This window comes from Pan troglodytes, chromosome 5, assembly GCF_028858775.2.
Source record: "Pan troglodytes isolate AG18354 chromosome 5, NHGRI_mPanTro3-v2.0_pri, whole genome shotgun sequence".
NCBI lineage: Eukaryota > Metazoa > Chordata > Mammalia > Primates > Hominidae > Pan > Pan troglodytes.
In genome coordinates this window covers 82,772,247-82,794,656 of record NC_072403.2, presented here as the reverse complement: position 1 = coordinate 82,794,656, position 22,410 = coordinate 82,772,247, and the positions used below count along the sequence as shown (strand labels likewise).

General features: G+C 35.6%; 1 protein-coding gene across 11 annotated transcripts in view; it reads right to left on the bottom strand.

Annotated features, from left to right (window-relative positions):
* SMAP1 (small ArfGAP 1) overlaps window positions 1-22,410 on the bottom strand; it is a 193,409-nt gene that overhangs the window by 21,901 nt on the left and 149,098 nt on the right. For all 11 annotated transcript variants that reach the window (XM_016955787.2, XM_016955788.3, XM_016955790.3 and 8 more), the window contains one exon: window positions 2,246-2,336. In XM_016955787.2, the coding sequence (XP_016811276.1) occupies window positions 2,246-2,336 (91 nt within the window). The remainder of the gene's footprint in view (window positions 1-2,245; window positions 2,337-22,410) is intronic.

Below are 22,410 nucleotides of genomic sequence, written 5' to 3'. Positions count from 1 at the left end.
AAATGGAGACACATATTGCAATAGTGAAATGGCTGGTAAAAAGTGTCCTGCAATAATCAGGAAGGTAGAAAATGTATCAAATGAAGTTACAGTAGAGCTGCCCTAGCTGACCCACAGAAAGAGAAACAGATGTTTAATGTTGTAAGCTGTTGAAACCTGAGGCTTATTTACTATGCAGTATTATTCCAACAATAATGGAGTATCTGAAAGGCCACTCATACCGTTTGTCAACTAGATCCCATCCACTCCGGGCTATTCAAGGACACTGCTAGAGCAATTTTTCCTTGTCCTGAAAGTATCAGATTTACCTCTCTACAAGTTCATTTCTAACACTAAACATCTTGTAATGTCATCCTTAAAAAAACCCTTTCCTGTCCACCTTGCCCTACTATAATCTAGTCTCAGCACAACTGCCACAATAATTCTTCAAATACTAAAGTCAGATTATTTCTTTTCAGCAAATTCCTCCAGTGTCTTTCCAGGTCACTCAGAGTTAAAGCCAAAGTCCTGTTATACTCAGCTTGCCCCGTCCCTACCCCTTCCTTCCTTGTCTCCTCTGTTACTACTCTCCCCTAGATCATTCCACTTTAGCCACACTGTCATCCTTGCTGGTCCTTGCACACTTCAAGTAGGCTCCTACTGAAGAGCCTTTGCATCTGCTGTGTTCTTCTCAGAATACTCTTGCTTACAGATCCAGATATCCAGACCTTCTTCACCTCTTTGCTCCAATAAGACATCTGTGAATGCCCCCCGTCCAGCCTATTTAAAATTACAACCATCCATTTTTGTTTTCTTTCATCTATAGTACTTACCACATATAACCTACAATATATTTTATTTAATTGTTTATTCACTGTCTCTCCAGATGGAATGAAAGCCCCAGAAGGCAGGGGTTGCAGTCTGTCCTCTTTCAGATCTATCTCCCTAGTATCTACAATGGTACCTTGACACACAGTAGACAGTAGCTATTTGGTGAATGAATGAGTGTAAGATATGAATCAGGCCTAGATTATATTTTATATTTCTAAGTTATGAACTAATAAACCAGGCATGTAGACTGGAAAAGAAATGCTGCAGTGAAGATAATGATATACTAAGGTTTTACTAAGATTTTTTTTTACTTTAATAATAATTTCTTTTCTTCTTCTCTCATTTACAGTAAAGGAAATAAAACAAGAAATTATGAGGACTACAATTCAACATAATTATATTTAGAGCCCCTGGACTGAAGCCTTATTTTCAAAATTACAGTTATTTTTTATATTTCTAATATACAACTTTTTACCATCATAGAAGAATTGTACCTCCAGGGAGTATATTTGTACGATGTACCAGCTTCCTAAGAAATGAATAAAACATTCAGCTATAATTTTTAAAACAGACAACAATTTATTCAATAACAACTAGGATCAATTTTTTGGAAAGCAGTACATGAAGGTCAACTCTTCCACTTCAACTAACTGCCTTTCACTCTTTTCCTTCTCAATCTTTCTCCAAACTAAAAAAAAAGAAAAATTTAAATTATTCCTGTGCCAAGGCTCAGGTATTACTAAAAGTAACCTTTCATCAAGCCAATTCTTTTAGAAGAAAAAAATGTAAAAAAAAAAAAAAAAAAGAGAGAAGCTAACAATATTTGTAGATAAGCACAATATAAACACTCCTTGAATGAAGGCCTGTTTACTTACCACATAGACAATATATACCTTTCAGCCATGAGAACAAACAGGACATTGTATTAAAATTAGCACTTCTCATTATCATTGAATAAGTTATATGAATCTAGTCACTAGATCTGGATGCAAAATGTGTTGCTTCAGTTAACCAAAATTAAATTTTATTTTAAACCAACATATTTTACAATAAGGCTACCCTAGAATTATTTTGCTAAGAGGAAAAATCCCCCACAAAACTAAAAATTCGAGAAAGAGAGAGAAGAGAAAATAATCCACTCTTTATTGTAAGCGCTAAAATGTCACATCCAGCAAGCCTTTGAAGATTACTTTGATATCTTCTTTTCCCCAAAGAACTCATTACTTGTATTTCAGTGAAAACAGTGCTGACAGACACTGGCTCCCTTATTAAATATTTCTTTTTTGTGGGAAGTTAGCAAACTAATCATACCATTTTCAAATTCAGTTAACAGGTACGTTTTGGCATACTCAAGATAAAGCCATTATATTCACTCCAAGTAAAAGTTTCAATTGTTTTGTAACTCCAGCAGTGACTTTTTTTTTTTATTACTTACCAAGTCCTAAAAGATCCACAGTGGGCTCCGCAGCTTTTTTAGGGCTGGTACTTTTTTTAGGCTCCAGTTGCTGATCTTCTTTCTTCTGCAGCTTTAAAGTAAATAATTGGATTTATTAATTTTTCTTAAGTAAATTTAACAAGATTTTAAGCCCCAATTAATTACAGGGTTCTGATAAAGTTAGTGTAAAAAAATATGAAACATATTATAATAAAACCTAGAATATTATTTGTCATATACAAAACAAGCAAACATGACTGTTGAAGTTGCAATGACAATCCTCACATATTGGGACCCCAAAATAGTGAATAAAACAATTTAACTCTTAATATAATTGTTCTTAACTACTAGCTCTTTTATATGAAATTACACATTTTAAAGAAATGCATTTCATATTAGTTCCTAGCTACTATTAATGTACTTCTGTGATAGAGTTTGGCTCTGTGTCCCCACTCAAATTTCATCTTGTAGATCCCGTAATTCCCATCTTTTATATGAAATTATATATTTTGAAGAAATGCATTTCATATTATTTCCTAGCTACTACTAATGTACTCCTGTGATACAGTTTCATTCTGTGTCTCCACCCAAATCTCATCTTATAGCTCCCATAATTCCCATGTGTTGTGGGAGGGACCCAGTGGGAGGTAATTAAATCACGGGGGCAGGTCTTTCCTGTGCTGTTGATTTGACGGTATTATAAGGGGTAGTTTCCCTACACAGGCTGTCTTTGCCTGCTGCCATTCACATAAGATGTGACTTGCTCTTCCTTGCCTTCCATCATGATTGTGAGGCCTCCCCAGCCACATGGAACTGAGAGTCCAATTAAACCTCTTTCTTCTGTAAATTGCCCAGTCTCGGGTATGTCTTTATCCGCGGCATGAAAACGGACTAATACATCCTATTAGCTGAGACTGGGGAGGCCTTGGAGTCTTCATGAGCACACTGTTAGCCCATCATCCACACACTGTATGATACATGAGACACAACTGCCAGGAAAAGCCTAATGAAATGGTATTTGATATACTTTCTTCCTGAATCTACATTATTAATTACTTTTTAAATATAATATTCTTCTAGTTCTCAGGAGCCGAAGTCATAGTTACACATTCCAAACTTACTTTCTCACAAAAAACATTGCGTAGGACAGAATGAAAAAACCTACACTTACTGGATTATCAATTCTAAAGCCTACTTCTAATAAACTAAGAAAATAAAACGTTCAGTTGAGTGCAGTGACTCACACCTGTAATACCAGCACTTTAGGAGGACAAGGTAGGAGGATCCCTTAAGCCCAGGAGTTTGAGACCAGCCTGCGCAACATAGCAAGACTCTGTCTCTACAAAAAATGAAAAAATTAGCTGGGTGTGGTGGTGCACACCTGTAGTCTCAGCTACTCGGGAGGCTGAGGCTGGAGGATTGGTTGAGCCCAGGAGGTCAAGGCTGCAGTGAGCTATGATTGCACTACCGCAGTTCCAGCCTGGGCAACAGAGTAAGACCCCGTCTCTTAAAAACAAAATGAAATAAATAAATAAAGAAAACATTCATTCATTTCTCAAACCATTTCAAGATCATTTCTTCTACAACTACCTGAAGAATTCACAACTTAGTTGTTACATGAGTTCATTTTTTGTTAGCTATTAGAGATACGTTAACTTCTAAGAACATATATCTACCCTTATTTGTTTTTTAATCACTACACTCTCCCTTAGAATTATTGTTTAACCAATTAGGCTACTATTACCAGGTGTCAATTCTTTTTTTTTTTTTTTTTTTTTTTGAGACGGAGTCTCGCTCTGTAGCCCAGGCTGGAGTGCAGTGGCGCAATCTTGGCTCACTGCAAGCTCCGCCTCTCGGGTTCAAGCCATTCTCCTGCCTCAGCCTCCCAAGTAGCTGGGACTACAGGTGCCCACCACCACACCCGGCTAATTTTTTTTTTTTTTTTTAGTAGAAACAGGGTTTCACCGTGTTAGCTAGGATGGTCTCCATCTCCTGACCTTGTGATCCGCTTGCCTCGGCCTCCCAAAGTGCTGGGATTACAGGCGTGAGCCACTGCGCCCGGCCCAATTCTTTAATAACTCTCTCAAATAAAGAATTAGCCACCTGTAGCAGTATATAATTTTCAGAAGTTTAACATAATCCATTTCACATTCTCTATTCTTTCACTTTTCAACCTCTAATACAGGTTCAGACTTATCTTGCTTAGCAAAAGGATTTCAAAATAATTTCAAGAAAAATATTCCCTGTAGTCATGAAGAAAGGAATTCTTTTCAACTGATTACTCAATCTGCTACTATAAATAATCAAATCTGCAAGGGAATCTGAGAATCGTGTGGCCACAAGCATGCAAACTTCAAATATTGCAGGGCAGGATCCTAGCAGCTTCCTGGGGTGGGTCTTCATTGGTCACATCACAGCCTATAATACTCTGAAGAGTGTCTTAAAGTAGTCTTTAAGTAGGTAGTTAAGTCTAATCCCTATTTTAATTTGGCTTAAAAATCAGAAAACTTTGAAGTTGAAAATAAACTTAGAAAATCTGGCCAAACACATTCATTCCGCAAATTAACTGAGGCTCAGATGTTATGTGCCAAATAGGAATACAGGAACTAAAATTCTTATTTTCTGCCACTCCAAATTTAGCATTCTTTTTTTTTTTTTTTTTTTTTTTTTGGTGTATTTTACTGAATCTTCTTCCATGGAAAAAAGCATAAAACAAACTAAACTTGTGAGGAATTCCTTCCTATTTATTTTCTATGATCTAAGACTTTGGAACCTCTTCAGGCTAAAAAGGATCTTTTTTAAAAATTCAAATAGAAACTCTTGTTTATAAGGCATTTGTCACCAAATTAGAACTACCTTTTAAAATGCTGCTGAGTATGAAACTATCTGTCATAGTTTGAAAAGGAAAGAAAAAGCTAAATTGAGCAATGCAGAGGTCCTCTAGTAATCCCAACTCCCACCCTCAGAACTACTGCAAACAATTTGGAAAATATCTTTCTTTCCAGATGTTCACACATGTATCTGTGTTCTAAAAGCTTCTCATCTTCCTTACATTTCAATTTAAATGGGTAGTCATCAACCATTTTCATAGGAAACTGTATAAATGAGAACATATATATAGCTGTGCAAAATAAAGAGAAACACTAAGGCGAGAATAAGAGAAATCCTAAACAGTTTATCAAATTGCAGGTGGGGCCCACTAGCAGTTTTTGAAATCTATTTTATGGGCCACGACGAAACATTTTTTTGGCATATAAAAATGATACAGAATAGAAAATAGAGTACACTGCATAAAAGAAAGGTAAATATTCCCAGATTGTTGTTTTGCACATTTGCACACACATGTGAGCACAAATCTGGATCATAATGTAAAATGTATTTCTTAGCAGAGTGGTAGGTTGACAAATGCTGCTCTAAAGACAGTCTGCTCCTTTGCTCCTACAATGGTCAGGTTATGAATGAGAAATGTCTATGCCCTAAACCCTATTATTCCAAATAGAGTTGGCTATTCTAGATGGATTTCAACAATTCAGACATGAATTATCCTTAGAGTTGGCATCTGAAAGGTTGTCCCACAAATCAAAAAAGCAAAAGGATTGATCACTTTAAAATTTACTTTGTATCCCTCCATTATCAAATCTTGTGGAGGCCGTAACCTGAACACAACGTGTGGCAAAGGTGATTTTAGAGATTACTTTTCTATGTCTTCATAGTATATACAGTATATACTTCTTCATATATATTAGTGAAAGCTACAAAGATTAAATTCAGATGATACTCTTCTTCACTGATAATTGTAAACATAAGAAATTAACCTCACTATTTTTATTTTTAAAACATTTAAGGACAGATACACCAAAGCACAAACTACATAGGTAAGGAATCCTTCTAAAATTCTAGATAGAGTAACAAATACTTAATCTTTTAGAGCTTAATATCCATTAAGAGTTATTAATTTTCTATACAGTTTTCTTGAAAGACTTTAACAAAAACTGAAAGTTATTTCTTATTTATATTTAAAAATATTTTTACAGATTTTTGGGTAAAACGACAGGAAGTAAGTACTTATGTTCCTAGTCCTAGATGAGTAATAATAACTTAAAATACAGACTCAGGAGATGCTATTGTTGGAATGTGTCACCCAAAATTCACATGTTGGAAATGTAATCCCAGTGTAACAGTGTTGAAAGGTGGAGTCTAGTAAGAGATGATTAGGTCAGGAGGGCTCTACTCTCATGAACAGATTAATATCATTACCACAGGCATAGGTTAGTTATCAAGAGAGTGAATTTGTTATAAAAACAATTTCGGCCCCCTCTTGTTCGAGTGCTCTCTTGCCCTTCCAGCTTCCAACCATGGGATGATACAGCATGAGGGACCTCACCAGATGTTGGAGCTGTCCTCTTGGACATCTCAGCTTCCAGAACCATGAGCAAATAAACTTCTTTTGTTTATAAATGAGTCTGTGCTATTCTGTTACAGCAGCACAAAACAAACTGAGATGGAATAAAGAAAATCTTTGCATAGATACTGCCATTATGAAGGTTCCAAAAAACCTGAAAACATGCAATCCCCTAATAAAGATACACACACACATAGATTCAATGTTTTTTAAAAATTTTTTTAAATATCTAGGTGTTGTGTTTTATTCCATTACATTGTACATTTAAACCCAATACTATCACCAGTAAATCAAGGTGGGCAAAGCCTATCAAAAGACTACTTCCACACCAAAAGCAATTGCAAGAAAAACAAAAATTGACAAATGGGACCTCATTAAGCTAAAGAGCGTCTGCGCAGCCAAAGAAACTACCAACAGTAAACAGAAAACCTACAGAATGGGAGAAAATTTTTGCTAAGTATGCGTCTGACAAAGGTCTAATCTTCAGAATCTATAAGGAACTTAAACGAAATAACAAGCAAAAAACAACCCCGTTAAAAAATGGGAAAGGACATAAGCACTTTTCAAAAGAAAACATACACATAGCCAACAAGTGTATAAAAAAATGCTCAACATCACTAATTATTAGAGAAATGCAAATCAAAACCACAATGAGACACCACCTCACATCAGTCAGAGTGCCTATCATTAAAAAAATTTAAAAAATAACAGATGCTGGCAACGCTGTGGAGAAAAGGGAACACATATACACTGCTGGTAGGAATGTAAATTAGTCCAGTCATTGTGGAAAGCAGTTTGGCAATTTCTCAAATAACTTAAATGGAATTACCATTTGACCCAACAATCCTATCATTGGGTATATGCCCAAGAGAATAAAAATTGTTCTACCATAAATACATATCCACACGTATGTTCATCGCAGCACTGTTCACAATAGCAAAGACATGGAATCAACCTAAATGCCCATCAACAGTAGTCTGGATAAAGAAAATGTGGTACATATACACAAGGAATACTATATAGCCATAAAAAAGAATGAGATCATGTCCTCTGCAGCAACACTGATGGAGCTGGAGGCCATTATCCTAAGCAAACTAATGCAAAAACAGAAAATTAAATACTGCACGCTCTCACTTATAGGTGGGAGCTAAACACTGAGAATACATGAACACAAAGAAGGGAACAACAGACACTGGGACCTACTTCAGGTTGGAGGGTGGAAGGAGGGAGAGGATAAAAAAACTATCAGGTATTATGCTTATGACTTGGATGACAAAATAATCTGTACACCAAACCCCGTGACATGCAATTTACCTATATAACTAAAACCTGCACATGTACCCCTAAACCTAGAATAAAAGTTAAAAAAAAAAAAAGTAAAAATAAGAAAAGACTACTTCCAATCATTATATCATGACCACTGCTAGGATGCCTAATATTGCCATATTCTAAAAGCTGACAAGACAGGTACTCAGTCTCTGACTGAAGGGGAAAATCATGGCTGGCCTCAGATATTGGACTAGGAAGAGACAGTTGAAATGATAATTCTCTTTTGTCACATTGAAGAATCCAGCATTTCAAAAACCAAACATTTAAAATAATTAAAATCAAATCTCATGAAATAAGATAGGAAGTTCAGAATAATTTTCTTCTTGTCCCTCATTACGGTATCTGTAGCAACAAGGCAATTTAAACAATCCAGATTAATCAAGAAGAGAGGAGCAGTACCCTGTGTACATGCTAAAAATCCTGTCTCATGGCCACTCTAAAGTCTACTTAGTTTCTACAGCAAAGCACATTTGATTCTCTTTGTCTTTCTTTACAATATAAATCACCAATGTTAATGTGTAGAGAGGAACAACAGATTTCCAAAATGTATTCCAATTAAATATTTTGGTTAACAGACACAGACATATGTGTAATGGATTATGTCTTCCTGAAAACTTTTCTAAAATGGAAAAGTCTTCAAGAACATGTTTGACTTTTTCCAGGTTTGCCTATAACATAAGAAGTCATTTTTATCAAATATTTTCAAGACATAAAGGTTGTAAACCTTAAACAACAAACATGAATACATAAACTATCAATTTGTACTTTTGCTCTGTAGCATACCAACTGTATTGTACTTTGAAAAGACTTACAAGATACAATTATTTAAGATACTTAAAATATAGCTATCACATAAATACAAAGTAAATAATATCTGGAAGCCAAATTTTAGAAGATTTAAGAATAAAAATGCTATTATCTTGTTAGGATTTATGGGCAGGGATACTAGTGTGTGATAATAGTAAATTAATACCTTGATGACCACACCTTCCCTCATTTAACTGTCATCCTTTTGATACCTCACATTCATCTCAGACATGGCAAGCAACAGATACAGACTCACTCCACTTTAAATTCTGCTGCTATTGAAAACATTGCATAGGAAATTTGTCTTTTAATAAGTGAAGAATGCAGTCAACTGTGGGTAGATAAAATTAGGCAATCTATAATTTATTAAACAAAATTTTCTAACAAGCAAGAACATAAGTCTACTTAGATAAAGCAATTTTATAAAATGTAATTTCCTTAGATTCACATTGAGCAGATGTCTCGTTCAAATTATTAAAGCTTTTATTAGCAGAAGCTTTACTACCCAATCTTTTTGTGATTCATTAATGCTACCCCACAGAATATAATTGAATAAAAAACTATTTAGGTCCCAACTCCTACCTTTACCACCATTTCCTAGCCCTTTAAATAACAGACATAACAGCTGAGCCTCTAGAAGGTGATTCACTATTCTTCAGCTGGCCAGTTAATGTAGACAAGAGCATAAATATATAGTCAATAGGAAAGCTATACAATCTTCTAAGTTCTAGTGGTAATTATTCAAAATTTTCTTTTAAAACTGACATCTCAAATTATAACTTAGTTTATTTATAATCAGTTTCCTTTAATATTCCTAGAATCTTAGAACAACAAGAAACATAAAATGTATTACATTCAACTTTTTCATTCTAACATTAAGGAAATTAAATGACATGATTTGTCCAAAGGCTCCGTAAGTGGCTATCGTGGCAAAGGTTAATCTCCTAACAGGGTTCCTTGCCCTGCACCATGGTGCCTTTTGCTGAATAATTTCTATCTATCAAAAATTAGATTTAAAAATAAATATTTACCCAATGCTTAACAATACATGCATATTCTTACAATGACATAACAGAAAACTGCAATTTAAAAAAATCATGCCAGGTGGCACGTGACAGTAGTTCCGGCTATGTGTGAGGCTGAGGTAGGAGAATCGCTTCAGCCCAGTAGTTGGAGAACAGGCTGGACAACATAGCAAAAACACATCACAAAAATAAAAAAAACAAAAACAAAAACAAAAAGAAGACAAAAATACAGAAAAAAAAAATAAACACAATCTGATAGAGGGTCAGAGCAAGCATGCCAATAATTTTAACTCAAGGTACACTATAAAGACCACATGAAAAGTATGATTCTTTGAAGTTCAAAGGTAATGGTAGTCGTGGGTGATTAGGATTTTATAAAGGTAGTGACATTAACTTTTGTGTATGTAGGAAAAATAGGAAAGAGTCAAATAGGAAACATGGTTCACTCTACTGCCCAGGCTAGAGTGCAGTGGCAAGATCGCAGCTCACGGCAGCCTTGATCTCCTGGGCTCAGGTGATCCTTCTACCTCAGCCTCCCAAGTAGCTGGAACTATAGGCATGCACCGCCATGCCCATCTAATTTTTGTTTTGTTCTGTTGGGGTTTGAGACAGAGCCTCACTCTGTTGCCCAGGCTGGAGTACAGTGGAGCAATCACCACTCACTGAAGCATTGACCTCCCTGGAATTGGCAATGGCACCATGTGAAGAACACTGAGTGGGAAAGGTGCTAGATGGTGGATGTATCTGACTGACCTCTAGTTCTACATGTAAGGAATAAAAGATGAATCCGAAGATTTTTATTCTATTTCCACAATGCGGAAGGACCTAAATAAATAGCCAACTAGAGCTAGCATTCATATATGTCACTGTTTTTCAATGGGGGTAGTGAAAAGAAAAAATATTACTCCTGGAGAAGTATGTTGTGCATATGAACTGCAGTGAGGAAGAAAAATCTGACCACCATTGTTATAGGTGGGAGGCTTTGTGACTGTGATGTGGTCAGAGCAATACTTTAGGAAAAAACTAATCTACGGCCTCAGTAGAACCTGATTATCTGAAATACATTTTCTAACAAGTTACTCAACAACACATAATTCCCAGAATACTAACCTATCTTGATTACCTACTGAAATCTTCATAGGTTTAACCTTTAATTCCCAGAATACTATCCTATCTGATTACCTACTGAAATCTTCATAGGTTTAACCTTTACTAAAATTTTCAGTAAAAAATTCATGAGTTAATATTATCCACTATATTACCTACATTAGTTGTTTACTCAAATAAAGTCTTTTGACTATATGCTATAAATACATTAATAAAAACCAGTCTTATATTCCTATATAGATTGATAGCTATAATTACTATATCTGTTTGTATTTGTATGCTTTCAAAACTGAATTATATACAACCTTAAAACTATTTTATGTGAGAAAAAATTTTGCATATAATTCTTGTTTATTCCCAATATCTTATTTATTCAAAATCTTTAGTTTCTTTTTCTCCTGTTTACCATTCTTTATAATATAGATCTTTTTCAAATTAAAGCTGTCAAGACATAGAGTACTCTTTTTGAATTTAATATTCTTTCTTAAATTGTATTTTTAGGGTTTATTACAATCTACATTTTATTTCCCCAATCATATGGACATCTTTCAGTAAATGTTCTCTGTAAGACCTATGGACACTACCGCCCCAAACAGTATCTCACTGGGCTGGAGAAGTTATCAAGGATTTACACAAATTGCAGAAGTCGGAGCAGCCTTGAAGACATTTAGTGAATTATGTGATACACAAAACACTACTGTAACATCTCTCTTACACGTCCATTCTCTCTGTAAGAAAATCTTCCAGTGTTACGGAATCACTGCATATGATGATATAGCATATTTTACATTTGGATAATTACAAATATTAGAAAGTATCCTCTTCAGACAATTTGTAACATCTACCCATTTAGCCATACTCTCTATGCTACAGCCATGCATAAAACAAATGGAGGAATAAATTTGTGGAGCTGACCTTCTCCAAAGCAACAGAAGACCATTAATTCATACCAGACCTTTGGTCATCTAAAATTCAATGACATTTTCTTTTGTGCTATATTCAGGACAGTTAAGTTTGGGTACATTTGCTTCAGAATTTTACATTTATCCAATTTGTTGGCATTTATTTTAACACTATCTGAGGGATTTATTCTGTCATTTGATATCTTAACTAATCTTTATTGCTTGGTCATTTGAAAATTTGAACAATATGGCACAGATATCCACAGTTAATAAAAATGCTGAAAAGAATGAAGTCCAGTATTGACCCCTGAAGAAAGCAGAGAACTTCCTCTAAACTGACATCAATTCTATTAATTGGATAGCTGTCTATCCGGTTCATAATCTACCTTACTATCTGATCATCAGGCCCACCTGTCTACATCTTGACCAGACGCATATTTAAGAATCTTGGCCAATAAGCAAGCTTAGTCTGACAGGAACTGTAGGGTTTTTTTTTTTCTTTTCTTTTTCTTTCTTTTTCTTTTCTTTCTTTTCTCTTTTTTTTTTTTTTTTTTTTTTTTTTTTGAGACACGGTTTCACTCTGTTGCCCAGGCAGGAGTGCAGTGGCAAGATCACAGTTCACTATACTGCAGCCTTGATCTCCTGGGCTCAGGCGACCCTCCTACCTCAGCCTCCCAAGGAGCTGGGACTGTAGGCATGCACCACAATGCCCAACTAATTTTTGTTTTGTTTTGTTGGGGTTTGAGACAGAGCCTCACTCTGTCATCCAGGCTGGAGTGCAGTGGTGCAATCACCACTCACTGAAGCCTTGACCTCCCAGGCTCAGGTGATCCTCCCACCTCAGCCTCCCAGATAGCTGGGACTACAGGTACAAGCCACCATGCCCAGCTAATTTTTTGTACAGATGAAATTTCACCATGTTGCCCAGACTGGTTTTGAACTCCTAAGCTCAAGCAATCCACCTGCCTCGGCCTCCCAAAGTGCTAGGATTACAGGTGTGAGACACCATGCCAGCCAGGAACTGTTCTTAAAGAATCCATGGCAGGCAACCAGTGAGTGCTGGTAAGACTATGGAAAAGAAGTAAGTTGTTAAAAAAAAAAAAAATCCTTTTGAATTTTGCATAGAATCCATGTCAAGCTTAATGATACAGCATTCATAATCCACTACATTTTCCTTCTGAAAATCAAGATGTGAGCCCACCTCTAATCTCCTGGTTCCCTAGTCTGTAGCATTTCTCAAAGAATGACCTAGAGTGCTTTATAAATGGTTCTAAAAAGTTTCTTATTATTCATCCCAAATACTGAATGGCTACACTGGTAAGTTTCCTTAAAATAATACTTTGCAGGATTTTTGTGAGAAGTAAGCAAAGTAATTTAAAGAGAGTCCCTTTCACAGTAGCTGGCACATAAGTGCTTCATAAATGGTAGCTACTAGTGGTTGCAGTAGTACATTTTATCGTTACATACCAGGACTAGTAAGCACTAGGGATACAAAAATGAAGAACACGTTTCCTAATCTTAAACTCATACTCTATGCACATGGACACAAACATAATCTGGTTCAGTGTGGACCAGTGTAATGATGGAGTTAGAAAATAGAAGTTTTCTGGGGCACACAGGAGTGGCATGCTTATTCGGCTTAGCATGTGTGTGAATGAGAGGCAGGTGAACACAAGTCCTGGTTTGCTCAAAGTAACTCCAGCTGATGCCTGTTATTCCAACTTAACTGTTTAATAGTGCCTGCTTTCACTCTTACAAGTATCCAATTTGAAATACCCATCATAATTATACTTAGAGCCTTTAACTTTAGACAGGAATTGGCTACAGTACTGCTAAACTTGTCATTAATAGGCTCCTCTCTTGACAATGGTAAGCTCCTGTTCGTAAGACTCTATGGATTGCACGCAAATGCCCAGTCACCTCTCAGTAGTGAATTAGCAAGATTTTTTTTAAAAGCAGTAAACCCAACAGGAGTGGCTATACCTACAGCTATATCTTTAACACTCATCTCACTATTGTTATTCTTGTTTTTACACAGTATTCTGGAGGTTTGCAGAGAAGGAAAAAAAAGTAGTTTTTGATAATACCACTTATTAGCAAAACTACTAAAGAAAAAAATTAGCCAAACACCTGAGTTTTTAACCCCAGCATGGACACTTGCCAGCTGGGTGACTTTGAACAAGTCACTTAGTATCTCTGAACATGGCTGGCTTCATAGGTTTGCAACCTATGCAGTCTCACAGAGCCCCAATGCTACCTTTAATATTTTCCTATGGCCATCTTGAAATTTGTAATAATTTTCTCTTTGAATATCTATTTTGTAAATCCGATGGGACATAAGCTTAAGCACAGGATATATGTGCAATGTGTGTCCCCACTGTTCCTTGCTGTACATCTGCATATAGGGCTCATGATGCTCCATGAGCACAGAGTCACAGTACAAGACTGCAAGTGAATACAAGATAAGTATATTAGCTCTATGACAGGGTGAGCAGGGTTACTGACAGCTGCAAGAGACCATGATTTCTGTTCCTATTAGAACTTGCTTCAAAAGCAGAAAGAAGGCAATGGTGTTCTAAGAAACAAGGAAGACCAAAATATCCTACCCTGTCTTACTCATGTCACTCACTCATGTGTTAGCCAACACATACAGTAAAAATGATGACAGAGAAAGAAAAAAGATAGGGCAGCCGACAGTTCTTTTTCCTTTCCTCATCGGTAAACTGAAGGTAGAGTTGATAGAAAATATGTGTATCAAGAAGTGAAATAAAAACAGTAGAGTTAGTTTCTGCATGTTTCCACTGCTCTGCTAAGAACAAGTGACATATGCATGTGGAAGCTAAGAATATGAAGTGTATCACTTCATTGATTCCATATATGGGTTAAATGCTCTTATGTTTGCAATTAAAACTTCACTGCATAATATAAATAATGAAATTCATATTAAGAATGTAAAATTTTAATTTTTCTTGATTTAAAACAACATTAAGTAACAAAAACATACCTTCATAAGTACAGAGACTGTGGAAGAAAAAAAAGCTTTATATTTTAGTACCTTTAATGGTACTTTTTATTCCTGTTTTCTGAACAAGAGGTCTCTAATTTTCATTTTGCACTGGGCCCGCAAATTATGTAGCTAGCCCTGTGAGCCTAAGCTTTTGATTGGTAAAATAAGAATAATAATAGCTATCATACTGACCTTATGACTGCTGAAATAATAATTAAGATTCATATTATGAGACTTTCCACTTCCGGTCCAGCAAGCAGGGAGCTTGCAAGTCACCATCCTGTTTTAACAAGTAAAAAGCTGAACGAACTGGAAAATAAACACCTCTTTTTAAGTCTATCAAAGAAGTGAAGTCATAAGGCAAACTGTAGCCCTGAAAACAAGAGAGACAGGCAGGCAGATACACAGAATCAACTTATGGGGATAGAAACCCAGTCCCAAGGTAGGAAAACCTGAACTGTAATTGATGAACTGCTGGAGGCTCAAATATGGACAAGTCTGAGAGATTAAAACTTCAGGGGATCCAGGTCATAGGGTGGCCCTCACCCTTCTGAGTTTTACCTCCAGGATCTCAAGCAGGTTTCTACAATGAAGATTAAAAAAAAAAAAAAAAAACCCTTGGGCTCTGGCAGGGGGAACTGAAAAATAACTACGGTTGGCTCTCTATCTGTGGGTTCCACATGCATGAATTCAACCAACCACAGATTATAAATATCCAAAATAAATAAAAATAAAAAGTAATACAACAAAAAATACAAATTAAAAAACAGCCTAACAATCTGCATAACATTTACATTGTATTATGTATTATAAGTAATCTATATATTATTTAAAGTATATGGGAGGATGTACATAGGTTAGACACAAATATGACACTTTATATAAGGGACTTGAGCATTTGTGGATTATGGTATCTGCAGGGGGTCCTAGAGCCAATGCCCCATGAATACCAACAGACAACTGTATTTTGAAATATGATGGAACATTCTGTTCTTTTTAACAAGGCCTGCCCTGAAGAGAAACTATTTTACCAGAGCCTGACCCGCTAGGAGTTTTATTAGAGCTTAACCTACCTAGAGGAAGGAAAATACCCAATTCTAGTCCCCTCCAGCCATCCTGTCTCACCTAAGGGGTGCAGGATAGAGGCACTTGTGAAGTATATAACATAGGGGCACAGGCTCATTAAAGGACTGAGACCTAATCACAGGATTACAGAACACTTCCCCTCCCCCGAAATATTAATAAAGTCCTATTTATCTGAGTTCCTTTCACCCACTACATCATGTCTAGCTTTCATTAAAACATTACAAACATACTAAAAGGCAAAAAACACAGTTTGAAGAGAAAGATCAAGCATCATAACCATACTCAATTATGGCAGATATGTTGGAATTATCAGACCATGAATTTAAAGCAGCTATCATTAGTATGCTAAGGGCTCTAATGGAAAAAGTAGACAACATGCAAGAATAGATAGGTAATATAAAGAGAGATGAAAATTCTAAGAAAGATTAAAAAAGAAATAAAGAGATCAGAATTGAAGAACGCTTTTGGTGGGCTCATTAGGAGACTGGACACAGCTGAGGGAAGAATCTCTGTGCTTGAGGATATATCAATACAAACTTTCAAAACAGAAAAGCAAAGGAAAAAAAAAAACACTGAAGAAATGGAAAAGAATATCCAAGAACTGTGGGACAACTAAAAAAGTGTAACATACATGTAATGGAAATACCAGATGGAGAAGAAGGAACTGAACGTAAGAAATATCTGAAACAGTATGACAGAATTTCCCCAAAATTAATGTTGGATACAAAACCACACATCCAGGAAGCTCAGAGAACACCAACTAAGATAAAAGGCCAAAAAATTATACCCAAGTACATCATGTTCAAACTGCAGAAAATCAAAGATACAGAGTTGAGGTCCTTTGCCCTTACCTTTTCTTGCTTCTTTCCTTCCCATTCCTATTTTTCGATGTTATAGAAATAGACTGAAAAGCCATATAGCATATTGGTTAAGGATACATATTCTGAAGGCAGACTGATCATATTCAATTCTCAGCACAGCCACTACTCAATAGCTGTGTGACCATGAATAAATTGCCAAACTTCTGTCTCTCAGGTTCTCATCGTAAAGGAGAATAATAATGGTATCAACCTGATATAACTATTGTGAGGACTACGAAATAATATATTTAAAGAGCTTAGAACAATGCCTCACAAACATTAAGCACAAAGTATGTGCTTGCTATTTTTATTACCTTCAATGACCCATCTAATCTAATTGTTGACCCTTTCACCTGGGCTGCAACATTCTTAAGTATAAGCTTTAACTTAGTAAAACTACCCTCTATCAAAGTGTATATATTCAGGAAGTATTTTCCTAATTTTCTATTTAAGGAAATTTCTAATTTACTAAGAAGAACTGTAAAGCATGCATGCTTAGTGAACAAAAGCCTTTCTTTCATTAACTAGGAAATGAAAGCTTTGCACATAAAGTAATTGGATTTCTTCCCTTTTTATTGCCTCACTTGCAATAAAGCTTCAAATGATTGCAAAAACATTTTAGAAATTCCATGAAGAAAAAAATGTTTTCAATTTACTACAAGCCTGTAATAGAACCTAAAATATGGTTTTCTGCTACAACCTACACATTCTTTATCATCACAGTTACTTTGATAATAAGCAAGTGTTAAAAAGCTATTACATCTCTGGCGGGTTTCTTCTTCTAGGCTTGCGGGCATTGTAGTAAATGGTTATTTAACTAACAAAATAAAGTTACTATCATCTTGCTACTGCTTTCCGTTAAGTAATAATTCTTATTTTAGGTATTCAATTCGCTCTTTTTAAAACTAGGTAAAACAAAACAGTAAGAACAGAGCAAACCATCTTGGCTGAAAGAGCTTTCTTCACGTAGTAGTCAATATTTTTTCAGGCTAATTAAATTTACTCATTTAAAGATAACCTCTCAACTGCCAGGAAATTCTGTACTCTTGATTAGCACAGAATAAGAAAAAGATTAGTTTCTATACTCACTAGGATATTTTTCTTCATGACAATGCCATATATTTATAAGAATGTTCATAGCAGCTTTACTCATTGAAGCCCTAAGCCAGAAACGACTCAAATGTCCACTAACAGCAGAATAAAAAAAAAAGTATGGCATATGTAGACAGACAATAGAAGAATGTTCAGCAATAAGAAATGAGAATGCAATGACATAAATGAATCTCACAGACGCAATGATCAGCAAAAGAATCCATACAGAGGAAGAGTTGCATGGTATGATTACATTTACATGAAACTCAAAAACAGACAAAACTTAATCTTGTTGATATAAATCTAAATAGTGATTCAAAGTTTTTAATAATCCTCTTAATTTTTCTCTTTAAAAACAGGACATCTTGAGAAAATGGGGCAGGGAGGGGGGGAAATCCTAACAGGAACTTCAAGTGCTACCTAGAGTGATATCTACTAAGGAAAAGGATACAGAAATCAAACTTTAGACTTTACAAGGTCTAAATCCAGCAGCTATTGATTATTCCCTTGAACCACTGTTGCTGTTTGTATTAATTAGTTTATTTACGTATGATAGTTTGGCCTACTTAAAAATAAGAGTCGAAAAGCAAACTTCTAAATAATGCTTATTATAAAAAAGCAAATCAACACACTCTGCAAAATTAAATGGGAAAAAATAACCAAAAAAATCTGCTAGACTGTCTTAGATGGAAGTTCTCTCTCACTTGATCAAATTATCTTGAATAATAAAGTTTTCTTTTTTTTTTTTTTTTTTCGAGACGGAGTCTCACTCTTGGCCCAGGCTGGAGTGCAGTGGCACGATCTCGGTTCACTACAACCTCAGCCTCCTGGGTTCCAGCAATTCCCCTGCTTCAGCCTCCTGAGTAGCTGGGATTACAGGCACCTGCTACCACACCCAGCTAATTTTTTGTATTTTTAGTAGAGACGGGGTTTCATTAGCCAGGATGGTCTCGATCTCCTGACCTCATGATCCGCCCGCCTCGGCCTCCCACAGTGCTGGGACTACAGGCGTGAGCCATTGCACCCGGCCTAAATAATAAAGTTTTCATAATATTTCTCTAGTCTCTGTATCAAGGCATACCATAGTTATCACAATCAAATTAAAGAGTTTCCTTTTCTTTTTTAATTAAAAAGCTCATAACATCAATTATGACTATTACCTATAGAAAAATGACATGAAAATCTATAAACAATATCTCTACTGATACATCCAATACATATAATGCTTATATATTTAATCAAAAGAAGATATTCCTTAAAGGTATAAATACAAGAAGAATTTGAAATCATTTTTTATATTTTTGCTTATAACATTCTGTGGTCAATATATGGATCCAGAACCTTATCTTTAATCACATCCCTATAGCTCCAAACACATGAGAAAATATTAAAAGAAAAAATCCATAAGATTAGTCAGGCTCAGAACCGAGGTAAGTATCTTCCTGGAGCAGAAATCAAAGAGAAAGGCAAGCAGACAGTGGGACTGAAGCCACTATCCTATAGACCCTTATGGGCAGGAAATAGAATCTCACATAGTAATATGGGATTTCAAGTCCAGTCCAATGTTTGAAACCACAGGCTAAGACAGGTTTTTCCAAAATGATCTGAAGTAGAAGCATACTACTGTAATTCAGAAGAATGTACTCTTCTTCTTAGCAGAATTTAGTTTAAGTAACAATATATGTGGGCAACCTATTTCGAAATCTTGGAAATAACACTGTTCTTATGCGACTTCAACATATTCTATTATAATTAAAAACTGTATCCTTTTAGCATTCAATTTGACTCTCATTATATTACGATAAATAGTGCTCACTATTTACCATCTGGGTCTAAACAACCTTCTTAATTTTCCTGTATATTTTCAAGTCATTTTATGCTTTGGAGAAGAATAAAGGGAGACTGAAACGCTCCATTAAAATTTTCAATAAAAATGGAAACACAGCAAACTCAAATTTTAATTCCACGTTTCAGGTTTTGATGGTATGAAGACCTGAAATAGGAAACATCCTTTGAATGAAACTATCATGAATGAACATAGAACTTATCCATCTTGTAAATATTTATTCTAGATTTAAAATATCTGTATTAAGTTCTAACATATAGTTACTCTGGTTCCTTTTTTTTTTCACCCTTACGTCATTAAAACATGGTATTTTTTAAAACACTGGCAGCTCATCTTTTTGTTGATGAGAGAATGACCATTTCTTTGCTCTATAAGTGCAAAAATAGCAAAAAAAAATTGCAAGAAAAGAATGCAGTACTTTTACATGCTACAAACATGGATAAGCCTTGAAAAGACTATGCTAAGTGAAAGAAACCACTACGAAAGACCATATCTTGAATAACGTTTATATAAAATGTCTAGAATAGGTAAATCTACAGAGACAGAAAGATTAGTGGTTGCCAGGAGCTGTGGAAAGGAGAAACAGGGAGTGACCACTAATAGCTGTAGGGTTTCTTTTGGGGGTGATGAAAGTGTTCTAAAACTGACAGCGGTGATGGCTACGCAACTGCTAATATAAGAGAAGCCACTGAACTATACATTTTAATGAGTGACATGGATGACATGATATATGAATTAAAATATCAATAAAGTTGATATTTTAAAGGTAACATCGTAGAAAAATTTTAAATTGGGGAAATGTTACTAGCACAGTTCTCCTGTAAACTGGAAATAAAAAGGCTGCTGTGACCATACTTCAGCAGTGAATACATATTCCAATCCAGTTTGAGGAATGCCAACACTCTAAAGGGACAGTCTTCCATTACCACAAATTTAGCATCCCCCAGCCCAGCTCCACTATCTCATCTGAAGGAAAAGAGGGATAGAAAGCCAGGAAAGAAGAGAGAGATGACTACGGGAAGCAGGTTTGATAAAGAAACCTCTCCACTTCAACATCCTGCCTCAAGGCCAAAAGTACCTCCTGGATACCAATTCCTAAAAGAATTCCCCGTTATAACCTTCTTTATTCTATTTTGCTTGCAAATACATTTGTATGTGGCAAAATAGCATAATATGAAAACCCCAGAAATAGGCTTTTTTTTTTTTTTTGAGATGGAGTTTTGCCCTTTTTGCCCAGGCTGGAGTGCAATGGCACAATCTTGGCTCACTGCAACCTCTGCCTCCTGGGTTCATGCGATTCTCCTGCCTCAGCCTCCTGAGTAGCTGGGATTACAGGTGCCTGCCACCATGCCCAGCTAATTTTTTTTTTTTTTTTGTAATTTTTTAGTAGAGACGGGTTTCACTATGTTGGCCAGGCTCATCTCGAACTCCTGACCTCAGGTAATCCGCCCGCCTCAGCCTCCCAAAGTTAGGTTTTCATTATAAAGAAGATTTGATACACTCCAGAAACTCTAAAATTACTTGAATATTCAAAAGTAGAATTTAGAAAAGAGGAGAAAGTGAAAATAATGGAGAAATGGGAATGGAAAGAAATGCCTGATGCTTGCTGACGGTTCTTGAGCAGCAAATCACAAATCTAACAAGGTCACTGTTGGCTATTTTAGTCTGGAGATACACTTTTTCATCTAATGAAACAAGAGTTCTAATTTCAAATCCAAAATCTGCTTTTGATTTGCTTTTGTTTCAAAGACAATTCTCAATTTCTAAAATTCTCAATCCTTAGTCTTTGGAAATGGGTTTGAAGGGTAACCCTTTAGCCCCTTACAGATCTTGATTGGCTTCTACCTGGTTTTCAGGGAACTCAAAACAGCCTGGTTGTACAAAATAAATATCAAATTCATTTTTTGACCCCTCTTTAAAATCAACAAAGAGATGGGGCCAAAGAAAACTCTGTGAACATCTTTGAGAACTCAGAAGTACAATCACAAAGGGGATAACAATAAAAATAAACTTTTTAAAGCAAAGAACACTCTCAATAAGTCCTGGACTATTTGGTTGTCATTTAAAAGGGACTTTTTAATGAAGGTGAAGACCTTAGTCCACAGCTGTGGTTGAAGAGAAAAAGTCCCAGTTTTCTGAAAGCAATGGATAAGAGCTTGCAGAAAAGAAGAGAAGACTCTATTTTGTATCACTGCAAGGAACTATGATTATACAAACCACTTTTAAACTTTCCAAAGATCAGAAGAATCAAAGAACCTCAAATTGATCTTTCCTTAGATGTTTTTAAATCAACTATGAAAAAAGGATTGCTTTTCCTTCTAGCAATCAGTTCCAGAAATTTAAAGTCTACAATACTAAAGCAATAAAGGTCCTAAGGTGTGGTGAGAAAACATAGGGACAATGAACTAATATCTATTCAGTAGAATAATAATGTGCGGCTTGAGCAGGGTTAGTAGTTAAGAAGCAGAGAATATGGCAAAAAAAAAATATATATATATATATATTCTAATACAGTTTTCTAATATAGTTGGAGAGCTACTGCTTCTGGGAAAGGGGTCCTGTCACTAAAATCTACCGATTGGAAGTGGGAAGAGATGGAACTGGGGGGACTTGTTAGATGCAATGCAATGTCCATAAATCACAAATATATCCGAAATAGACATTTGCTTCTTTTGTGTTCATTTTATAGATTACCCCTTTTA